Consider the following 24,666-nt stretch of genomic DNA (forward strand, 5'->3'; position numbering starts at 1 on the left):
CCTAATAAGGACTCTAGGACCATGGATAGGTACGGTAAGCGGATGTTTTCCTCAGCGACCTTTGCTATGCGTTCGCTGAATTACCTATGTCACTTCACCAGACTCCAGAGGGATATCCTGAAGGAGCTGGGAGAAGTAGTTCAGGATCCTACAGCTGCAGGGGCTCAAGAAAAAATTGCTTCTCAGCTAGGAACCCTCAATTCCATTGCAAACTCCTCCATGCGGCTAATATCTTATGCTGCGGATGGAGCGAGTAGAGCCGCAGGCACAGGTGTGGCTCTTAGACGCCAAGCCTGGATGCGGCTATGTGATTTTGCGGATCCCTTTAAGGCGTCCTTCACAAATTCTCCCTTTGATGGGTCAGCTTTGTTTGGCCCTCAGGTGAAGGAAACCTTGACCAGGTGCGAGCAGGACGGCAAGACTCTTTCTGCTGTTGGAGTCCGTTTTTCCACCCCTTCTAGGCCTTATCCCAAAGGACAGAAGGGTGGGAAGATGTGGTTCCGTAAATCCCAAGGAGTCACGCCGGATTCACGTGGTCAGTTTACCCCTAGAGGCAGAGGGGGTAACAACAACAGACACCGCTCTAGAGGCAGAGGGGGTCCGAAGAACCAGGGAAACAGGGAGCCTCTCTCTGACAAGCCCTTTCAGCATCCCTGAGGTGTTGCCCGGCTGTCCCTCCTTGGAGGCAGTCGGGGGAAGATTATCACTGTACCCAGAAGCCTGGCATTCCCTCACTCAAGACAGATGGGTACAGTCGATCATATCCAAGGGTTACATAATTCCTTTCGAGGAAAGTCCCTTCCCCTCAAGTTCCCTTCCAGATGTACCACCCGGTCTAAGGGAAATTGCAGAGTCAGAAATCGCAAAACTACTGCAAAAAAGAGCCATTCAGCCAGTCACAATAGACCATTCAGAGCCCGGAATCTACTCAAGGTTCTTTTTGGTCCCCAAAAAGACGGGAGACTGGAGACCAATATTGGATCTCAGCAGACTCAACAAGTCTGTCAGGAAGACAAGATTCCGAATGGTCACTCTTCAGTCAATTCTGCCCTTCTTACAGAAGGACAACTGGATGTGCTCAATAGATCTTCAGGATGCGTACTATCACATCAAAATTCACAGACGCTCCAGGAGATTTCTCCGCTTTCGGCTGGGGTCCAGTCATTTCCAGTTCAGAGCCCTGCTCTTTGGTCTCACTACAGCCCCCAGAGTGTTCACCAAATGCATGGCAGTGGTCACGGCTCACCTGAGACGTCAAGGATTCCAGGTGTTTCCGTATCTCGACGACTGGCTCCTGTCAGCCACCACCAGGCATCAGCTTATACAAGCCAGGGATTACACAATAGAAATTTGTTCTCATTTGGGCATCTCAATCAACTTCGAAAAGTCATCCTTATCGCCCTGCCAGTCTATTACCTTCATAGGCGCAAACTTAAACACTGTTCGGATGTCAGCTACCCTTACAGAACAAAGAGTTTCAGACATTCAGACTCATGTCAGGATCATTCTGGCCAGCAAGAAAATACAGGCCAGAATGGTTCTAAAGGTATTAGGTCTCATGGCTGCGGCCATTACTCTTCTTCCCCTGGCTCGATTCTACATGCGCCTTCTTCAGTGGATGCTGTTCACACAGTGGTCATACCAGCAACTTCCAATGCGCCACCAGATTCTGGTGACACAGACATGCAAAGAGCATCTTGCTTGGTGGATCACATCGTCTCAGGTTCACCAAGGCAGGTACTTTGTACCTCCATCCCCGATAGCCACTGTCACCACGGATGCCTCCCTGATCGGGTGGGGGGGTCATTAGCAGGGCAGGATGGTTCATGGGACGTGGCAACCGCTCGAGTACCATCTGCACATAAATGTCCTGGAGATGAGAGCAGTGCTTTTAACGTTGCAAGCCCTCAACGACTTTCTTCCCGTAGGGACAATTGCAGTCCACACAGACAACATGTCTGTAGTTTGGTATATCAACAAACAGGGCGGAACCAAGTCCTACCCCTTGTGTCGAGAAGCGCTCAGACTTTGGCAATGGGCGATCTCCTCTCATCGGTTTCTGGTAGCAACGCATATCCCTGGGAAAACCAACATTATAGCGGACAGATTGAGCAGAGCTATCCTCATGCCTCACGAGTGGTCTCTCAAGCAATCTATAGCGGAAGAGATTTTTCTGGAATGGGGTCGTCCATGTTGCGATCTTTTGCTACTCCCCAAAACAGCAAATGTCCAGACTTCTTCAGCCTCTTCCTCTATCAGGCCATCCCCCAGAGACGCTCTGACCCAGGATTGGCCCCAGGGACTTCTTTATGCCTTCCTCCATTTCCTCTGATCCCTCAGGTGATCCAGAAAGCTACCGCTTTGAGAGCCAAATTGATTCTCATTGCCCTTTACTGGCCTCGACAAGTTTGGTTCCGTTCCTCCATCATCACCTTTTGGTGCAGCCGTGGCATCTGGACCCAGTGCCAGATCTTCTGATTCACCAATCCGGTCAGCTGCACCGGTCAATCCCTTCTCTCAACCTCACAGCATGGTTGCTCCACTTCCTTCCTTAGCCAGGCTTCCTTTGATCTCTAACCCAGTTAGAGACATCATAGTAGCTTCACTAAAATCCTCTACCAGGAGGATTTACACAAGCAAATGGGAACGTTTCTCTTATTGGGCTAAGGCCCAAATATTGATCCTTTTACTGCCCCTGTTCAGGCAGTTCTGGACTTCTTAGCAGAGATTTTTCATGCAGGCTCCTCTTCTTCCACAGTCAGAGTTCAATTGGCCGCTATTTCCAATTTTCATGTCGGGATAGCAGATCATAATATTATGTCCCATAGGCTCTGCAGGGCCTTCTTGAAAGGAATTTTCCTACTAAAACCTCCAATCAGGAATCCTCCTCCTCAGTGGGATCTAAATTTAGTGCTGACATCCTTGATTCTTCCCCCCTTCGAGCCAGCTGTTTCTTGTTCCCTGAAATATCTTTCTTGGAAAACGTTATTTCTAGTGGCTATTACATCTGCCAGGAGGGTGTCTGAACTTCATGCTCTTTCGGTTCGACCCCCCTATTTGGTTTTTCACAAAGACAGAGTATCTTTGAGAACTAACCCAACCTTTTTACCTAAGGTCGCTTCAAAGAACAATTTGAACCAATCCATTGATCTCCCGGTATTTTTCCCTAACTATTCAGATAGAGCTGAACAAAAGCTACATTATCTTGATGTCCATCGTCAACTTAGATATTATTTGGACAGAACAAAAAAATTTAGAAAATCTGATCAACTTTTTGATGTCCTTCATGGATGCATCTGCAGTCATAACAAGTGGGTTGTCCTGTCGTCAGGCAGCCCTGCAGTCGGCCGGATTCCAAAGTCCGGGTCCGGCTTCGGCTGATGTCGCACTCCTCCCGACGTCATCTCTGTTGGTCTTCGGGTATAAAAGCATCAGCCGACGCCATTTTCCTCAGTCTTTCTTGCCGCGTGGCGCCCGAAGCAGAAGCTGTTCGCAAGTGCCGGTCGGTCGGATCCAGAGATTACTTCTACCGAATACTACTTGAAGACTTCTAAAGCTAAGTACCCGTTGGGGACTCTTTCTTGCCTCAGCCGATGTCAGAAAAAGTTAACAATTGTTTAACCTGTGGGAAACAAATACCTCATAAAGATTTCCACTCATACTGTCTGCCTTGTTTAGGCCCAGCCCACGACGTAGCAGCCTGTTCGGCCTGTGCTTCTTTTAACCGATAACGCTTAGGCCGGTCGGAGTTGCAGAACAGTTTTTCGGTACTGATTTTGCGTACATTATGCCGCCGGATCCTCCGACTACCCCAAAAACGCAAAGATAAAGACCGACACTCGGGTCCGCGGTTTCGGCTGAAACCACGGTAAAGCAAATCATGAGTGTCTCGGTTTCGGCCGAAACCGAGAAAACTGCTCAAAGTACAGCTGAACCTATTCTAACAACTGAGGCCCCTGCTACAACTCTTGAATCGACCTCAGAATTTTTACCCACTACGGTGGTTGACTTATCAGACACCATCCCCTTGGATGTCTCTACCCCAGCACGTGGTGCTGCTAGGCCTCCAGCTGCCATGTCCATTAAGGCCTTCGCCAGGGCTAAAGCAGCCAAGACTACTAAATCAGTGCCTGTTAAACCCCCACATCCAGGCCCTCTTCTACTTCACAGATGCTTTCTTGGGCAGAAGATTTAATTTCCTTAACTAGAGGATCTCAACCTCACCCAGGCAGGGACTCGCAGCCCCTGAGAAGAGACCTAGGGCAGAGCCCCTGAGCCAGTTTCTACTGATGATTCTGCTGATGAATCAGACATAACTGATCAGCCTGAGGCTCCTTCTCCAATTTTGAAGATTCGGATGCTGAAGAATCCATTCCAGCTGCTTCCCCACCAGAAGAATTCTCCTTTGGGAAACCTTGCATGCCATGCGAGAACAGTTCCAATGGCAGCAACAGGATTTTTCAGACTCCAGAAAAGACTTAGGACCTTTCTGCACCTCCCACAGCACAGGCCCTTAGCTATACCTCCTGTTCTCTCTGTGGTGGATGATGCTTTCAATGATGTTTGCTCCGCTCCAGATTCTTTACCCCAGCCCCTGCCAAACCAGACAGATTTTACAGGGTGCCAGATACTCATCACCACCTTTACAAGGCCCCACTTGCAGACCCAGAAACTATATCCCAGGGTCCCAAGGCAGTAGCCGCGACCACAGCAAAACCCTATTCCTTCTGAAAGGGAAGCAAGGTCACTAGACAGATGGGGTAAAAGGTCTACACTTCAGCTACTCTCTGAGCTAGAGCTTTAAACTGTCAGTTTCACATGATACAATACCAAGAGTTTATGCTTGATCAGTTAACTACAAAACTAACCACTGATGAATCTCTTGATAAGAAATATGTATTAGAGATGGTAAATAACATACAACAGGTTAGCAACCATTCCTTAAAATGTGGCTATGATGCACTGGAGGCTTCATTTAGATCAGCCATGACAGGCACAGTGATAAGAAGGCATGCATGGCTAAAGGAACAAGCTTTACCGGATCATGTTAAAGCTAAGTTGCTAGATGCTCCTATGGACAAGACAAGTCTGTTTGGTACACCTGCCCAGCAGGTTATGAAGAAAATGGAAGAAAAGGCAAAATCTGTTCAAACTGTTAAAGATTTCTTGCAGGTTCAACCCCAAGGTTTAGCAGGAACTGGCCTGCCAAGAATTGGTCCTTTCCTGACTCCACAAAATTTCAAAGGGGTAGAAATAGACGTTCCAGAGGCAGAAACCAATCCAGAGGAGGTGCCTACAGAGGACGACAGTGGCAAGGTAACAACAGAGGCACAGACACAGCCACTGCCACTACATCAGCACAACCGCAGTGACTTAATCCTAAATCCGCCTACCAGGGAACAAATAGCAGCCCCTCTAGGCGGAAAGTTAACCTTATTTTCAAAGAACTGGCACTACATAACAAAAGACAAGTGGATTTTACAAACCATAGATCAAGGTTACCGGTTTCACTTCCACACTTTACCAGTCAAAAGAGGAATGCCAAATCTACCTCCAAATCAAAAAACAGAGGCTCTACGCCAGGTAATGGAGTTAGCAAACATGAGAGCTGTGGAAAGAGTGCCAACAGCAGAACAAGGAAAGGGGTTCTACTCCAGACTATTCCTAGTTCCAAGAAAGGAAAAAAGTTGGAGACCAATTCTCGACCTGTCCACCTTAAATACATACATCATTGTCCCAAAATTCAAAATGCTGACCCTACAGCAACTTCTTCCCATGCTGGGCAAGGAGTCTTGGCTGGTAACTCTAGATCTCAAGGAGGCATACCTGCACGTCCCCATTCGACCAATCTGCAGAAGATACCTCAGATTTCTTGCAGGATCAGAGCACTATCAATTCTCAGCATTGCCCTTTGGCTTATCTACTGCGCCCAGAGTATTCACAAAATGCCTGGCATCAGTAATCGCCCATTGCAGACTACAGGGAATTCAAATTTACCCATACCTGGACGACTGCCTGCTACAAGGGGACAACGAAAGCAAGCTGACAACAGATTTACAAAGGGTCATTTACTTGCTACAAGGACTGGGATACACAGTCAATTTACAAAAGTCAAGACTGATACCATCCCAAACAAGGACTTTCTTGGGCGCGGAATTGGACACAGTACAACAAATGGCATTCCTGACTACAGAAAAACAAAAAGAACTTCCTCTTTACTTCTTGGCACTAACAAAACTGAACAAGTTAACAGCAAGGAAAGTTCTACAGGCCTTGGGCTTCATGGCATCATGCATAATCTTGGTCCCATTTGCCAGACTACATATGAGGAAACTACAGTGGTACCTAAAGAATTTATGGTCCCAACACAGACACAGTCTAGAAACAGAAATCCCACTAATTCCATGCTTAAAACAGGAGTTCCTATGGTGGGCTCAGGCATGCCAGTCAAACCCAGGCCTACCCTTTCGCAGATGTCAACCAAGCCAGACCATCACAACAGACGCTTCAGACCTAGGATGGGGGGCCCACATGCTGGACAGATGCGTGCAAGGATTGTGGACACAGGATCAACTTCACCTGCACATCAATCTAAAAGAAATGCTGGCAGTAAAACTGGCAATCCAAAAGTTCAAACCATTTCTCAAAGAGGGCCAGTTGATGATAAGGACAGACAACACCACAGTTATGTGGTACATCAACAAACAGGGAGGCGCTCATTCATACCCCCTATGCAGAATGACCTTGGAGCTGTGGACCCTGGCACTCAGCTACAACATTCAGTTACAGGCAATATTTGTACTAGGGAAAGACAATACTCTGGCAGACATATTAAGCAGAACCACTTCGGATGCCCACGAATGGAAGCTGCACCCGGACATCTTCAAGACCATCTCGAAGAAATGGGGAATGCCACAGATAGACCTATTTGCATCACCTCTCAATTACCAGCTCAAAAAATTCTGCACAAGGACATTCCACCCACTAGCATGGAAAGTGGACTCACTCTCCTTCAACTGGAAAGGCCTAACAGCATATGCATTCCCACCTCTTCCTTTGATACACAAGGTACTGCTAAAAATAAGGGAAGAACGCCCAAGGATAATCCTGATAGCTCCAAACTGGCCAAGACAACACTGGTACCCACTACTGAAGAGCATGTCTCGGAACAATATGTGGCCAATACCACTGATGCCTTTGATGTTAACTCAGAACAACTACAGCATCATACATCCAAACCTAAAAACGCTGCAACTGACTGCATGGAACATCACATAGCAGCAGCTAATCCAGAACTTTCCCAAAGAGTTAAGGACATTATTCTTGAAGCACGCAGACCTTCAACAAGAAGGAACTATGCTGGAAAATGGAAAAGGTTTGTCATTTGGAGTACGGAAAGAGGAAAAGATGTGTCAAACATAGATATGCCTAACATTCTGGAGTATCTGGCCGATCTTCTTCATTCAGGCCTGTCCTACTCCTCCATCAAGATACATGCATCAGCTATTTCAGCAGAATACAGCTTTGATCCACCTGTTTTTTCGCACCCTTTGCTCAGGCAGTTCCTCAGAGGAATCAAGAATGTAAAACCTCCAAGGAAACCACCATTACCAGCTTGGGATTTAAACTTTGTGCTAGAAAAGTTGACACTATCACCCTTTGAACCAGCAGCAACAGCAGACCTACAACACCTGTCATGGAAAACTGCTTTCCTACTGGCAATTACTTCAGCAAGGAGGGTTTCAGAACTACAGGCCTTAATGGCAGTGCAACCCTTCCTAATCTTCCACCAAGATAGAGTGTCCTTGAGGACTAATCCTACATTTATGCCCAAGGTGGTATCCAGAGTGTCTTTAAACCAGGCAATCCACCTACCTACCTTCCTTCTTTCCCAACCCACAAAACAGAGGGGAAAGAATACTGCATACCTTGGATGTACATAGACAGCTACGCTACTACTTGGACAGAACAAAAAATAGCAGAAAGACTGACCAACTCTTTGTAGCCTATGCAACAGGAAGGGAAGGAAAAGCTATTTCCAAACAGACAATCTCCAAATGGATAGGAAATTGCATACGATACTGTTACTCCTTCCATGGAAAACCAATTCCACAGAACATAAGACCTCATTCTACAAGGGCAACAGCCACTACCACAGCCTTCTTACGAGGAGTGGCAACCAAAGACATTATTGAGGCGGCTACTTGGACCTCCGTGCATACATTTGCCAAGCATTATAATTTGCCTCTTTATTCCAGATCCCGAGCAGGGTTTGCCACTGCTGTACTGCAAGGGATCCTAAACACACCATAATCTACTTTTTTCCTCCTCCCCTAGTTGGCTATGGTATTCTACCCACTTGTTATGACTGCAGATGCATCCATGAAGGACATAGTACAGTTTTGTACCTACCATAAATGTAGATGTCCGAACTGGATAGCATCTGCAGTCAGGATTACCCTCTCTCCTTCCCCTCTGTGGTACTCTTAGGGTGTTTACCCTCCTAATAGCTAGCTTTTGGGGGGGAGTCTTTTATGGTGTATTTGTTTGTACATATATGCTTATTGCTGTGTTTACCTCTATTTATTTGCAAACATTGGCATCTATCCAAAATTTTTAGCCTGCAAGAGGGCTACTGGCATCTGGGGCAAGAAACACTGAGGAAAATGGCGTCGGCTGATGCTTTTATACCCGAAGACCAACAGAGATGACGTCGGGAGGAGTGCGACATCAGCCGAAGCCGGACCCGGACTTTGGAATCCGGCCGACTGCAGGGCTGCCTGACGACAGGACAACCCACTTGTTATGACTGCAGATGCTATCCAGTTCGGACATCTACATTTATGGTAGGTACAAAACTGTACTTTTCCTATGCGGATAATAAAAAAGGCCTTCCTGTTTCTAAAGTGACTTTGTCCAGATGGCTTTCTTCGGTCATCTCTGAAATTTATACTCAGGGAAAACAGCTGTGCTCAAAACCTAAAGCACATTCAACTAGGAGCTTAGCTACTTCTACAGCTTTTCAAGCTAGACTTCCTTTGGACACTATTTGTGCAGCGGCCACTTGGGCTACTCCTCACACTTTTGTTTCCCATTACAAATTGGACTTGGCCTCCAGGGACAGAGCCAGTTTTGGCTCTACAGTCCTCAAGAGTTTGTTCCATTGAGCCACCCAGGATAGAGGTGCTAGGACGGTCCCATCAAGCAAGAATGAAGGCGAGATTGACAACTTAACATTAAGAGTTATGTACCTACCATAGTTCCATGTTAGTTGTCTTCTCGCCTTCTTTCTTGTAATTCTCCCTCCTTCCCCTGGCCTGGACAGACCTTGTATAAGAAACTATTATGCTAAAGACCATTCAGACCTGGTCCTTTTTCCATCTGTAAGTTTCTTTCTTCCTTTGGGAAGTATTTTATGCTTGGTGCTATTGCCCTTTGTCAGCAAACGAGATCTGGGTACTTACCGCCTTGCATCATGGGATATGGGGCTGCCTCGAGCTGGTAAAAGTGACTCTCGAGCTTAGCAAGTGCCGAGTCGGAGCCGAGGGATCGGCTCCGAACCCATCAAGCAAGAAAGAAGGCGAGAGAAGACAACTAACATGGAACGTTATGGTAGGTACATAACTTCTTATTTTCCCCTATTCTATTCATATCAGCTCTAATCTATACTATTTTCTATATTGTCTTTAGTGTACAACTTATTGGTACTTTTCTTGACTGTATTTTGCAAATGTTCTTCTGTATACTTTTTCAAGTTTGTACTTAATATCGGTTCTTATTGTGCATTGTTTTATTGTATATTGCTTGTTGTGTTGCACATGGAGCTTTTCTCCCCGGGCCTCTACTGAAAATGGACATGTATCCAGCTAGACTAGCCTGATCAACAAATGTAAAATAAAATAAATAAATAAAATAAATAAATAAAATAAAAATATTATGAAAATATATTTACCGTACATATGGTTGAAATACAAAAAAAAAGGTTAAGCACTCCTGCAAACTTCACACTTAAATATGCCAGGTCCGAAGTTGCACAACAGTGGGAAAGGAACAAACTTCTTACCCTGCTTATTCGACTGTCTTGCTCTAGAGCACAATGCAAGTGGTAACTTATACTCAGTCAAAAGAAATTTGACTAAAAAAAAAAAAATACATTTTCCTTTTCATTCAACTAAATCAGTGGATAGATATGCTGTACTCATTTATATATACATATATAAATATATGTGTGTGTGTGTGCGCGCGTAAATGTATGTTTGTGCGTTTGTATATATGGATCTACTTAAATTGATCGAATACCATTTATGTCAATATGTATAATGTCTAAACAAATTGATTGACATGTTGCATGTCAACACGTTATTATGCATGTGCCAAGAATTAATCCCAGCACATGCAAATTTAAAATAATCCTTTGTGTGTGTGTTTTTTTTTTTTTTTTTCCCTTGCAGGGGAGCAAGCTGCCAGCACCCCCTGCAAATCATATACTCTACAACTCCAAGGCTTCACAGTCCCTTGTGGAAAGGGCATATTTCCATACTCGGGGACTGTCTATCTTGCACATCTGTCCACACACACACACACACACACACACACACACACACACACACACACACACACACACACATGAGCAAATGAAATGTTTGATGCATGTTTGATTGACTTGGCACTCCTTGATTATTTTTTTTTTTAGTTCCTGTGCATCAGCCATAAGGAATAAATAGAGCAGAAGTTGTCTTCTCTACAAGATCTTTTTAAAGCCAGTTTCTGTGATTTGACAGGTTGTGAATCACCAAAATGGTTTAAATAAGTGTGAGTTGATCTTCTGTGGCAATTGGCAAATGGTGATATACTTTGGTATGCTTGCATATCTATCGTCATCATCCGCTCCCTTTTTCACATTTTTACATGAGGTTGGGGTATCACATCAGCATTAGTCAGTCAAGAGCCTATGTTATACTGTCAAGCAGTTAGCCCTGACACAGATATCTGTATATATACACTCCCCCAATAAATATTGTAAAGTGACTAAGAATTCAAGAAAAAAGTGCAGTACTAAAGTAGAAGGGAGAGTAAACCTAATGTGTACCTACCGAGAAGAGTCTCTTCATGGAATATTATATGTTAAGAATATATGAATTAGTAGTTATAATTGTCCTTTAAGTACTAGTTAGCTTAAAACCTGAAATTCTATCTGAACCTCTGTTTATTTATTTAAATTAAATATTTTATTTGTTTATTAATTTATTTACTGTGGCCATTGCAGTCAGGAGTTTTACTTCTCAGAACTAAACTGAGCATTCAGTTCCATCCATTCCTATCAACCTCTTAGTGCAAGAAATCTAGACAAAGCCTGACAAAATGGGGAACAAAGGCCCCAAAATAGGGACATATTTTAAATATTGCTCTTATAAACTTAGAAAGTTGCTAAAGGAACAGGGTTTGTGTTAACATACATTTTTCTGAGGGACTTGAAGTCTGAAACTCAAATGTATGTCAATATTTGGTGACTTCAATCCTCAGATCATGTCAGTGATTTGCTAGAAAACCACACATTTTATGAGGAACAGACCAAAAATATGAGGCGAAAATCTGGACAGTTGAAGAGGTATGGTTCCGTCTGAAAATGTTCATTCTTTGTTTGTGAATGTTTATAGCCAGTGCTGTTTTACAACAGCTCTAATTACACGGCTTCTCAGTTTATGTTTATTAAATGATACTGCACAGTGAGATCATAAAACTTGTTTACTTATGTACCTTATGTACATCTTGCAGTTAAAATTTGTAGTTAATGTCAGCGTGTAAGTGAATAAACCTTGAAAACAGTGATGTGTTACATTCTGATTATGTCTGGACTCCATTACAGGTACCTAAATGACTTGTATGTCCTAGAGTTGAAGACTGGCTCTGGGGTGGTAGGATGGGATATCCCAGTAATCTGTGGCACTCCTCCTCCACCAAGGGAATCCCACACTGCTGTTACTTACTACCAGAAAGGAAAGCCAAAGCTTGCAGTATATGGTGGAATGAGTGGCTGTCGACTGGGGGATCTTTGGATTTTAGATATAGGTAATATTTTAAAAATATTTTTGAATCATGTCAACTTATTCTTGCTAAACTGTAAAAATATTGAGTGTGATGTCTATGCAACAAAACCCTTTTGCAGAAATCAAACAGGTGAAGCCAGTGTTGCTGCATATGTGATAATACTATAATAACCAGCTTGTGTATCATCATTTGGTATGAGAGATGAGCTTATGATGTGAACCCTGGTTTTGCTATTGTTAAAAATCCTGTATCAGGCACATTTGTGCCTTGTGGATAGACAAAGCAGATGATACTTAGTGTAAGCTGACCATTATTTTCTTTTATACAATTTGTAACGGGAGGCAGGATTCTCCTCCCTTAACTTATAATTCCTAAAGGGATGTAGAATGTGGTGCCATCCCTCTTAACAAGCAGTATTACATAAAATACAGTTTAAAACAAGCATATATTAGTGGTAATATATTCCAGTTAAGTAATAGATACTGCTATTTTAAATTACAGTGATTACTGAATGATTCTTTACAAGGCAGTAAATGAAATATCTTACCGTTGTATGCATTTCTTAACAGACTGCCAGTCCAAGTTTCTTATTTACATCGATGTTGTAACGTAGTGTAGTATTCCTGTCAATTGCCATTTTCACTTGGAATGTGAAGGAACCGTCTTCTTGAGGTTTAGCTTGCTGAATTTCATTGAAACTAGAAGTGACATAATTTGATGTCCTTCTATTCTCATGTTGCAGTATTCATAACAGTGGGGAGGTTGCTGCCTGCAGCACCAGACATCCGGCCAGTATACCAAAGTCTTAGGAACAGGGGTACATGCTACGTTGCTTGTCAAGGCCATAAACTGATGTCAGCTATAAAAATGATGTCTGCACATCTCCCCTTCAGAACTTTTCTGCCACAGTGATCTACTTCCCTTCTGCCAACTCCGGGAATCAGTTTGTTAGTTGTTTTGGCTGTCCGATACAGATAAGTACCCCTTTGGGTTTTTTATTACCTTCTTTTGCTTTTCAAATGTACATGTCAGCTAGGAAGGGGTAGTGTGCTTGTGGAAGACAAATTCCATATAAGGACATGCACGATAAGTACTATTCTGCTTAGGTGAAGGCCACAACCATACGTCTTGCGATATCTGCAAGTCGTTTGTACCTAAAATGCTTTGCAACCTTCTGGCTGCCTTAAAGCTTTATTTAGAAAATCAGAGGCTCTGGCATCTAGCGATAGGCATGGAGGGTGAGGTAGGTGCCTCTGATGAGCTGCCTTGGGAGAAGGCCAAGAAAGGTAGGTCGGACACCCATGCTGCACCTTAGGTGTCCGGTGAGACTCTCGAGGCGGTTGTTAGCCCAGGGTCTCAGCAGCTGCCTGTTTCACAGCTAGAACCAGGAACCTTGGTGGAAACCGGTTCGTCGAAAAAGTAGAGTACGTCTGCTGAGGTAGATCAGGGGACGACTGCTCGGGACATTGGCGGGGCCTACTTTACTCCCTCCATCCTCTCAGGCATCGTCCTCCAAGTCAGCACATCCCTCTACTCCTCTGAAGAGGAAACAGAAATTGAAACCTAGGGAGCACAAAGAAGCTGAACCAGCTACTGGATGGGAAGTTTTTTTCCCAAAATCTTTTCAGGGCCTTCCAAGCCGTCCATTCTCGGGTACCTCTTCCAGCCCCTACTCCTGTACAGGCCTTATAGGATTCTGAAGAGGAACTCTCTTCCTCTGATGAATCTCTTACCTATTGCTTCCAGATAGAATCCCCCAAGGACTTCATTACCCCCTGAGGAGGAGGACTCCATTAGTCCTGAATCTCTAGGAGAGGAATTCTCCTTTGGCAATACCATTTCCCTGATGAGAGAACATTTTAAGTGGCAGGCCTCAGATGCCTCTGAAACCAAAAAGCGATGCTTTGAATTATTGCAGATGGACCAGCCTTCTCCATCTTCAGTCCCTCCCTTGCTCCCAGCCTTTCATGATGCTTTTTTGGCGGCATCCCAGACCCCTGACTCTCAGCCCCCAGCCTCAAAGTGTCCAGATAGATTCTGTAAGGTTCCTCAGGGTACACCGTTCCTATTCAACAACCCCCCCTGCAGACCCTACAGTCATTGCAGTGTCAGCAGATGAATCATCCAGACAGCTGCCCTCTACTTTGCTGTTCCCCATTGACAAGGACAGCAAATATATGGATAGATTAGAGAAGAAGGTGTATACTTCTACTCTAGCCATCAGAGCCCTAAACTATCAAACTCACATGGCTAGGTTTGTTTTAGATACCCTGTCTAACACCTCGGCACTCATTCCAGATGTGGCAGACTCTCCTGCTAAGTCAGAACTCTCTGCCCTGCTGTCTACCACCTCTCAGGTGACCAGGCACTTCATAAAGTGCAGTTATGATGTGGTAGAGGCATCCTCCAAATCTGCAGCTTCAGGTTCTGTCCTGAGAAGATATTCTTGAGTGAGGCTACAGGCCCTTCCTACGGATGTCCAGACCAAATTGTTAGATGCACCTCTAGACAATAAGGCTCTTTTCGGCGCAGCTTCTACAGCACTCCTTAAATCTCTACAGGATAAGGGCAAGGAGCTACAAAATCTTAAACATTTGCTAGTCTCTCCTATTCCTAGATATCATAGGAACTACCCTCAAAGGACCTCCTTTGTTCGGAGGCAATCATCTCATTCCAACACCCAGCAGGGCAAGGGATGGAGGCAACCTAGGAGACTTTCCAGTCCTAAAAAAAAAACTTATGCCTCCACCCCAATTCCCTTTCAGAGGCATCCTGACCAGAACACAGCTCCTCCACTGTGACTCAAACCCATTACCCAACTCCATTCCCTTATACTTCGCCCTTTCCCTACCCTCCTGGCAGAAAATAACCTCAGAGGCTTGGGTCCTTTCCATCATCCAGAAAGGATACTTTATGACTTGATGGACACTTCCTGCCTTTCAGGGGATACCCCAACTACCCAAAAATCAGCTTCATCTTTTCCCCCAATTGTAGAACAGCTTCAAGCTCAGGGCACCATAGAAAGAGTACCTTCAGAACCGACAAACAAGGGGTTTTACTCCAGGATGTTTTTGGTTCCAAAGAAAGATGGCCCTTGGAGGTCAGTCCTGGATTTGTCTGTACTTTATCTATTCCTCAAGTTGCCTACCTTCAACATGCTCACCTTGCATCACTTCTTATCCCTCATCCCTTACCAAGCCTTCATGGTATCCCTGGATCTGAAGGATGCTTACCTCCGTATCCCTATTTACCCCAGCTACAGGAAGTTTCTACGCTTTTCAATGGGTTCCTTGTATTTACAATTTTCTGCATTGCCATTTGGGCTTTCCACAGCCCCTAGAGTATTCACAAAGTGTTTAGCCCCAGTCATTGCTGAGTGCAGGGCATTCAAATATATCCATACTTAGATGACCTCTTGATACTTCACCAGGATTGCCATACCCTCCATCACCACCTAGGCATGGTGTCCATTACCCTGGCAAGCCTAGGGTTCACTGTGAACCAAGAAAAATGTCCTCTGACGCCCACCCAATACCTGGTTTTCTTGGGATGCTGGATAAACATAGATCAGATTGCAGCCTTCATTTCTTGCCAGAAGGTGGAAGCCATCACACATTACTTCCAGTCACTCCTCTCTCTTCAAACCTTAACAGCCATGGAATTCTTGAGGGTCCTAGGCCACATGGCATCCCTGATACCCATGCTCCCCTTAGCAAGGCTACATATGAGAACATTTCAGTTGATACTGAGGATTCAGTGGAACCAACATTCTGACCCCCTGGATACTCCACTTCCTCTCCTCCCATGCCTAAAAAAAGAGGTGCAATAGTGGATTACAGCCATATGCCTCAACCAGGGTATATCTTTTCAGATTCTCACAACAAATCTTTGCAGATGCCTCACACCTGGATTGGGGAGCAGTCCTGCAAACCCACAGCAAATAAAACAAAGTTCAGGGAGAGTGGTCCTCCCTCAGACAAAGAGATCACATCAACATCAAGGAGATGAGGGCCCTTCTCTTAGTCTTGCAAACCTTCCATCCAATCCTATTACCAGGCACTTTAAAAGTTGTCACAGACTATGACTGTCATATGGTATATCAACAAGCAGGGGGACAAGGTCCTACCCCTTCTGCAGCTTGGCAATTCAGATTTGGTCCCTGGCAGCAGAATTGCGCATTCACCTGCAAGCAGTGTACATTCCTTCAACAGAGAATGTAATGGACACTCTCAGCAGAACCTCTGCACCCTCCCACAAATGGATGCTTCACAGGGAGGTGTTTTTGGATCTCATTCACAAGTGGGGTATTCCTCAGGCAGATATGTTTGCATCCTCCCAGAACAGGCTGATTCCTGTGTTTCGCACAAGGGAACCACATCCACAGAAATGGAGGGTGGACATCTGTGACGCCCGTTCCCTGGCCCAGCAATGAAGGAGCCTCAATCCTCACCATTAACACCAGAAAGGGTGTTTCATATGAGAGGTAATGATAACAAATACAGTAAAGTGCAATTTCCCTTAAGAGCACACAGAGATCACAGTCCGTCCAGGGCTGGTTGCTCCCTTGCTTCCCAGGTCCCCAATAAGACTCCCCATTGGCACAGCTATAGGGTCCAGATCTCAGGCTAGCTGGCAAGCTAAAACCTCTAGTACAGTCTCTGTCCAACCAGTGCTTTGTGTCCCTGCCCGAGTAGCTGACACACACACACACACACACACACACACACACACACACACACACACACACACACACACACACACTTTGAGATAAGTATTTATACCACTTCAGAAAACTCGAACACGTGAAAACAGTTCAGGCAAGTCTTCCAGTGTAACACCAAGACCATGAACAAGTCGGATAAAACCAAATTGCATTTAATATACAGTAGCATTGGATTTAAGCACAAACAAAGCTTTTCGTTGAATTGAATAAAACAACTTCCTCAGAAAAAATCTTGTTACAGGGAACAGGGGTTAAATTCCCCTCTTCCTTGTCACATGTTTACTAACATAAATTTAATAAGTTGACTATTGCATCAATCACTCGTAAGCCCCTCCCCAGCCTTACTAACACTAAAGTTAGACATATTGATATAGTACAGTTGTATTGTGTAAATTAGTGGCAACAAACCATCCTAATAAAATGCATTTTACATTATATTTTACATTACCTCAAGGAACCATTGTTAACGTTAACAAAAAAAAAAATAATAATTAATAAAATAATATATCTAATACTAAACGAACCAAGATCAGTCACAAATGAAACCTTGGAGTATTAAACTGACAAGTTGTATGCTAATAAAAGTATTAATTTATCCAATTCTTATATATGTAAAGTATAAAATAATCCAATTATTACTAATAAAAAACAGTTTCTTGACACTTTGAGTATATAAAAAACTATTTTAGTTGAGTGAGTATTTATAATTAATATAATTAGCTACAGTTTATAAGTTCACCGTCTATCATCAATGTCAAAAATTGTATATTAATGTGTTAAAATATCAATACATAATTATGACTAAGTCCCAAAGGACGTAAAGAATAAAAAGTGGTAACAAGGAATGTGCTTGATTATTCACAATAATTTTTTATCTACTTAAATTTTTCAGTTTCAAAATACACATGCTGGAACTCAATACATTTTTGCCTAGATAATGACAGGCATCAAGTCTTAGTTGCCAAATTAATTCACAGCGCTCCAAAACCAACGACTCTGGCCCCCCACCATCAGTAAGGACTTGGTCAATGGCTCGGAAAGTGAAGCAGTGTAATGGGTGATCCATGATGTGTCTCGCAAGGCCGTTCTCTCCTTTACGTCTCCCTATAGCATATACATGTTCATACACTCATTTTCATAATTTTCTGTCTGTCTTTCCTATATAAAAGACCGGACAGTGGGAACACGTTGCTAAGTAAACCACCTGTTTACTTTGGCAATTGAATTTGCCCCCAATTTTATATCTCCTCCCTTTCACCTCAAACATTTGTCCTGTTTCCATAGATCTACAGTAACAGCACATGTTACACTTGGACATACCCAACCTACTACCTAATTTCTTGGGTTTCCTGTTTAATAACTGCTTCAAATTGAACCCTCGTTTGTAAAATATAGTGGGGTACTCCTGAAGTTTGTTTCACAGCGCTGCATCATGCATAAACAAATTCCAATTTTTCTGTACTATGGCCATCACTGATTTGGCATCCAAGCTAAATGTGAAAATGAAACTGTAAGGGCTAATACCTTCTGCACTCTCACGTGTAACAACCAAGTATTCTTTGTTCTGATTATGAATAGGTGAATAAATTCCCTTTTCTTTTTAACTTAACTTCATCCATCAAGTCCAGAATCAGTTCCAAAGGGTATCCTCTTTTTAAGAACAGTTCCTTCATAAAGTTACACTCGTCCCTAAAATCATCATCCCTAGTAACCATTCTTGCAGCTCTAACCAGTTGACCCTTGACCACAGATTTTTTCTATGTAAAAGGGTGACAACTGGAGAACTGCAGGAAGGTATTGGAATAAGTTTGCTTACGGAATATTCTTGCCAAGTAACATCTATTAGAACAGTCCATAATCAAGTCCACATCAAGGTAGGCTATTCTATCCTGGGCAAAGCATGAAGTAAATTTAAGGAACACAGTCGTTGAATTAAAAAATTCAACCAAACTTTGTACTACTTCGATATCTCCTTTTAAGATGATAAAAATATCATCCAGGAATCGTGTGTAAAATAAATATTTATCCTAGATGGTAGGGTTAGCCATGACAAACTCCCTCTCCCAGTACGCCATGACTAGGTTGGCTAAACTAGCTCCACATGGGGAGCCCATGGCAACTCCTACCCTCTGGAGAAAGTATTTGTTGTCAAAAGTCACGTACTTGTGAGACAGAATTATATCTAATAGTTCCCCTACAAGTTGTATTTCCTCACAAGGGCCCCTTTTACTCTCATCATAGAAGCTACCCACTCTACTGCTTCTAGATGGGGGATAGAAGAGTAAAGGTCCTTGACATCTACTATGAGGAAATTATGCTCCTTACTAAAAGGTGTTCTGTTAACATTTTCCAAAAAGGACCATGAATCCCAGGAAATCTGAGTTTCACTTTTAACGTATTTTTTTCAAAATGTTGTCAACCACTTTTGCGCTTGCATACGTAATACTATTCCTTGCATTCACGAGGGGGCGCATGGGTGGATTATGTAAATCCTTATGGACCTTAGGGATTCCGAATAAAATGGGAATCCTGGGGGCTGGCATAGTGAGGTAGTTATATAATTCTATGTCAATTGTAGCATCAGTAAACATGTCATTAATGTAAGATCTAATCCTGGAGTAGCCTATGTTGAGCTCATTCCTTGTTACCTCTTCATAAGTATCAGTAGAAATTATTTCAGTAATTTTTTTAATGTAATCATCATTACTCATTACTGCTAACCCTCCACCCTTGTCTGGTTGCATAATTCTAACTGACAAACTACACAAGGACTCTAACAAAAATTTCTCCTCTTTGCTAATGTTAAAAAAATATGGAGACCGTGAATGAGGGTTACCCAAAGCATGTCGTAAGTCCAGCTCACATAGCTGGTCAAAAAGTGCTATTGTTGGGTGTAAAGGAGGGTGATAAATACTAGGTATATAATAGTCCCTACTTATACCTGTGTGGTCACCCAAAAGTACATGCAAATTCAGTTTTCTCACAAACATTTTAAATTCGATTATAGTCTTAGTGATGTCTGCTCATCTAGAAGGCACAAAGGAAGGACCCTTTGCTATTAACTCCACCAAGTCAGAAGAAAAAACAATCCCTGAATAATTGAAAATTTTGAAGTCAGAGTTAGTATTGTAAATTACCTCACAGGAACAAGACTCATCCGCTGTAACATTACCAAAAACCATACCTAGTTCCATCTGTTCTTGGTTTTGTTCCAGGCTTTTCGGCCCAGAAGAAGGGCATGGTTTGATTCTCTGTTCTGAAAATTAAGGCCGTTTACCACCTGAGGTGGATTGTTGTGATTTAAATTGTTGGCCAGCCGCTCACTTCGTCGTACTGGGTGAAGTAATGGTTCCTCCACATTCTGGTTGTTACTCTCCATGTTACTGGTAGCCGCCCCATTGGTGACCACCCACGTGGAACCATTAGGGCTGGCTAAAAAGTTCCCTTGTGCCGAAGCTGGTCTTGGATAAGCTGTTCCATCCCTGTAGTCCCTCAAATCACGATTCAGTTTCTTGATTTTAGCTGCGTTGATTTTAGTAACATATTGATCTATACTACTGTAGATCCACTCATAATCGAAGCATATCTGTGAAATTCCATGTTTTTTTTTATATTGTCATTCATTGTACTGGTTTCCCTAACCAAACTGTTTGCTGTCTCCTGATAGTGTTTATACATTAACTCGAGTAATTCAAAGCCATGTTTATCAAACAGCTTGATAAGGTCAGAATGGAAAGGAGACCCTTCGGCTAAACCCGTTTGGTATTGCCATGATCTTAAACCTTTAGGTATTACCTTCAAGCATATACACTCTTGAACGTATGCTATTTCCAACTGGATTTTCCTCAGCTTAACCAGTTTTTGGTCGAACAAATGCAATTTTATTGATAAATCAAGTCCAACCTCAACTGGTTGCTCCTGTGGGTTGTTAGGTGATGGATGAATGAAACTAAATGGTCTTCCGAGCCATGAGTTTAGATCGGGGGCCCCTGTAAAACTGGTAGAGTTAAACTGATGGTACTGTTGTTGACTAATTCCATTGTTCGGTGTCGATATACCTCTGCCATCGGTAAAAAGCCCTGTCACTTGTCTCCGTAATACAACCATGTCCCGACTGAACAGTCGTAATAGTACCCGAGTCTGTTGGAAGTAAATTAGAAGTACCCAGCCCGGCTATACTAGGCAGAACAGGACTGTTTAAATGAGCTGGGGTTTGACTTAGCTTAACCTGCTGTGACTCGGTTACCTGGTCTAGTCTAGTCGATGAGGTGTCCACCTTCTGAGTGAGCATTTGAATTAACATGGATAAATTGCTTACATTTTCCACTTCAATTGAATTCAAATTGAATTGGATAAATTAATACTTTTATTAGCATACAACTTGTCAGTTTAATACTCCAAGGTTTCACTTGTGACTGATCTTGGTTCGTTTAGTATTAGATATATTATTTTATTAATTATAATTTTTTTGTTAATGTTAACAATGGTTCCTTGAGGTAATGTAAAATATAATGTAAAATACATTTTATTAGGATGGTTTGTTGCCACTAATTTACACCATACAACTGTACTATATCAATATGTCTAACTTTAGTGTTAGTAAAGCTGGGGAGGGGCTTACGAGTGATTGATGCAATAGTCAACTTATTAAATTTATGTTAGTAAACGTGACAAGGAAGAGGGGAATTTAAACCCCTGATGTTCATCGTGTTACCCTGCTGCATTCATCACACTTGGGTTATCCTGCCGTCAGGCGGTCCCGCAGTCGGCCCGAATTCCAAAGTCTTGGTCCGGCGTCGGTTGCTGTCGCTTCTTCCCTGACGTCAGTGCGTCAGAGGTATATAAGAGGCATCCAATGCCATTTTCTCCAGTCTTTCTTACCGCGCGGTGCCCGAAGCAGTTCGCAAGTGCCGGTCGGCCGACACCTGAGATTTTCTATTTGAATTTCAGTCCGAAGTCTTCAATAAAGCTAAGTACCCCATTGGGGAACATTTTCTTGCCTCAGTCCGATGTCAGAAAAAGTTAATTGCATTTCTTGTGGGAAGCAAATACCTCATAAGGACTTCCATTCCTATTGTATTCCTTGCCTAGGCCCAGACTACGACGTCACAGGTTGTCGGTTTTGTGCTAGGTTTAATAAACGTACTATCAAACGCCGTTTTGACTTCGCACGACATTACTTTGGTAGGAAGTTCAATTATATCATGCCGTCAGAGCAGCCGATGACCGCAATTCATAAAAAACGCAAGGATAAGGACAGGCAGCCTAGGAATAAGCCAGACCCCGAGGCCTCAGCTGGGCTTGTCGCCGGTTATCCGGTTTTCAGTGAAGCACCTACGCAGCCCCTGACGACCACAGAGCTGGAACCCCAGACAGCTGCCGACTCCCAAGCGGAGTCTACTAGACCGACGCAGCCATCTACCGACACCGATGCAGAGGAAACACCTTCGGTTGCAGAAGGTGTCTTCAGACCGACTACACTCACCATTAAATCTTATGCTAAGCTTAAAACTCCTTTAAAACCTAAGAAAACTGTTCATCAGTCTACAGGTCAAGGCCCCATGCCTAAGAAACAGATGCTTAAGATGGCTGAAGATTTAATTACCCTTATCAGGGGTTCCCATCCCCCTCCTGATAAAAGACCAAGACAAGAGGAGGATTATGCATCCTCTGACCAGGTTTCTCTCTCCTCAGATTCTTCTGAGGAACAGGATTACACTTTTCCACCTTATGAGGATTCTGATGCTGAAGACTATTTCTTCAGTATCTCCTCCTGAAGACTATTCCTTTGGGGAAACATTACATACCATGAGGGAACATTTCCACTGGGAAGGCCAGGATTACTCAGATTCTAAGAAAAGGCTGCGAGAGTTCCTTCTATTACCCCAGCACAGACCTCTTGCTATTCCTCCTGTTTTAGATATTGTGGATGATGTCTACTTGGTGTCTAGTTTAAATCCGGACTCTCTACCTCCTGCTCCAGCCAAACCAGACAGATACTACAGTGTACCTGACTCACACAAATTCCTTTATAAAAGCCCTGTAGCTGACCCAGAAACCATATCTCAGGGTCATAAGGGAGCAAAGGCTTCTATGGCTAAAAATCCTGTGCCCTCTGAAAGAGATTCCCGAGCCCTAGATAGATGGGGAAAGAAAATATACACCGCTGCAACTCTGGCTATGAGAGCATTAAATTGCCAGTTTCACATGTTGAAATATCAACAATTCCTGATGTCTCAGTTAAAACAAAAAATGAGCACACTCTCAGAACAGCCTGAGTTCAAGGAAATGCAGGATCTGTTGCATGCAGCTGAACAGGTGGGCAAGCATACTTTACAACGCGGATTTGATTCACTGTAAGCTTCCTGTAGAGCAGCTGTTACTGGCTCAGTCATTCATAGACATGCTTGGTTAAAAGAACAAAACCTCCCTGACCATGTTAAAGCAAAATTATTAGATGCACCTTTACAACAGGATGTATTATTTGGTGTCAAAGCAGAAGAGGTTTTAAAGAAAATGGAGGATAAGGCTAAATCTATGCAAACGGTCAAGGATTTCTTGCAGGTACAACCCCCTCGCTTCAGCAGAAATTGGTCAACAAAAAATTGGTCCTTTCCAGCTTCAGACAGATCACAGAGGGGCAAATACAGATGCCCAAGGGGCAGAGGTCAGTCACAGGTCCCTTACAAACCTCGCCAATGGGGTTCTGCTACCCAGAAAGGAGGAGAAGACAGGCCCCAAGCTAGCAGAAGGCAGACACAATGACTCTATCCTCAAACTACCAAGCAAATCTCTCCTGGCAACACCCTTGGGAGGAAAACTAGCATTTTTTGCAGACAACTGGCACATCATCACAAAAGACAAATGGGTTCTAAACATTGTCTCTCAAGGATACAGATTCCACTTTCATAGCTTACCAAGGATCAAAGGAATTCCAAACCTGCCACCAAATCAATGGGCAGAGGCACAAAAACAAATTACAGGTCTCATGAACATGAGAGCCATTCAGCAGGTACCTACACAGGAGCAGGGACAAGGATTTTACTCAAGACTCTTCCTAGTTCCAAGAAAGGACAAAGCATGGAGACCCATTCTGGATCTTTCAATTCTGAACACCTATCTGCAAGTACCAAAATTCAAGATGCTAACACTACAGCAGCTTCTTCCCATGCTGGGCAAGAATGCTTGGCTAGTCACTTTGGACCTCAAGGAGGCATACCTGCATGTCCCTATCAGACAAAATTGCAGAAGATACCTCCATTTCATTGCAGGTTTAACGCATTATCAATTCTCTGCACTGCCCTTTGGCTTATCTACTGCGCCCAGGGTCTTCACAAAATGCCTGGCTCCAGTAATTGCATACTCCAGACAAAGAGGAATTCAAATATATCCATACCTGGACGACTGTCTTATTCAAGCAGAAAGCAAGGACATTCTTTTACAGCATCTGGCATTTGTCAAACACCTTCTAAGTTGCCTAGGGTACACAGTAAACGAAAAGAAATCAAAACTAGTGCCCTCACAAAACATAACATTCCTGGGTACCAGCTTGAATACAACGGCCCAGATGGCTTATCTCACGCCAGACAAACAACGACAACTGTTTCAATATTTCAAAATAATGGCAACAAAGACCCAACTCCCTGTAAGAAAAATTCTGCAGGCCTTGGGATTCATGGCATCTTGCATTCTACTAATACCATTTGCAAAACTGCATATGAGGAAATTACAATGGTACCTGAAAAGTGTATGGACTCAGCACAGTCACAGCTTCGAAACACTATCACTTACCTCTTTACTCTGACTAGAGCTGGTTTTGCCACTGCAGTTTTGCAGGGCCTACTAGCCTCTTCTAACCCTGTTTGACTCCACCTCCCCTCCTTAGCGTTGGGATT

At 43.4% G+C, this 24,666-nt stretch overlaps 1 protein-coding gene across 2 annotated transcripts in view; it reads left to right on the top strand.

The window, feature by feature from the left end:
- Positions 1 to 24,666, top strand: part of LOC122807290 (host cell factor 1-like) — a 3,131,707-nt gene that overhangs the window by 529,899 nt on the left and 2,577,142 nt on the right. For both annotated transcript variants that reach the window (XM_044078414.1, XM_044078415.1), the window contains exon 4: positions 11,867 to 12,069. In XM_044078414.1, coding sequence (XP_043934349.1) covers positions 11,867 to 12,069 — 203 coding nt within the window. The remainder of the gene's footprint in view (positions 1 to 11,866; positions 12,070 to 24,666) is intronic.

The sequence above is a fragment of the Protopterus annectens genome, chromosome 7.part0 (genome assembly GCF_019279795.1).
Source record: "Protopterus annectens isolate FY-2018-M chromosome 7.part0, PAN1.0, whole genome shotgun sequence".
Taxonomy (NCBI): Eukaryota; Metazoa; Chordata; order Ceratodontiformes; family Protopteridae; genus Protopterus; species Protopterus annectens.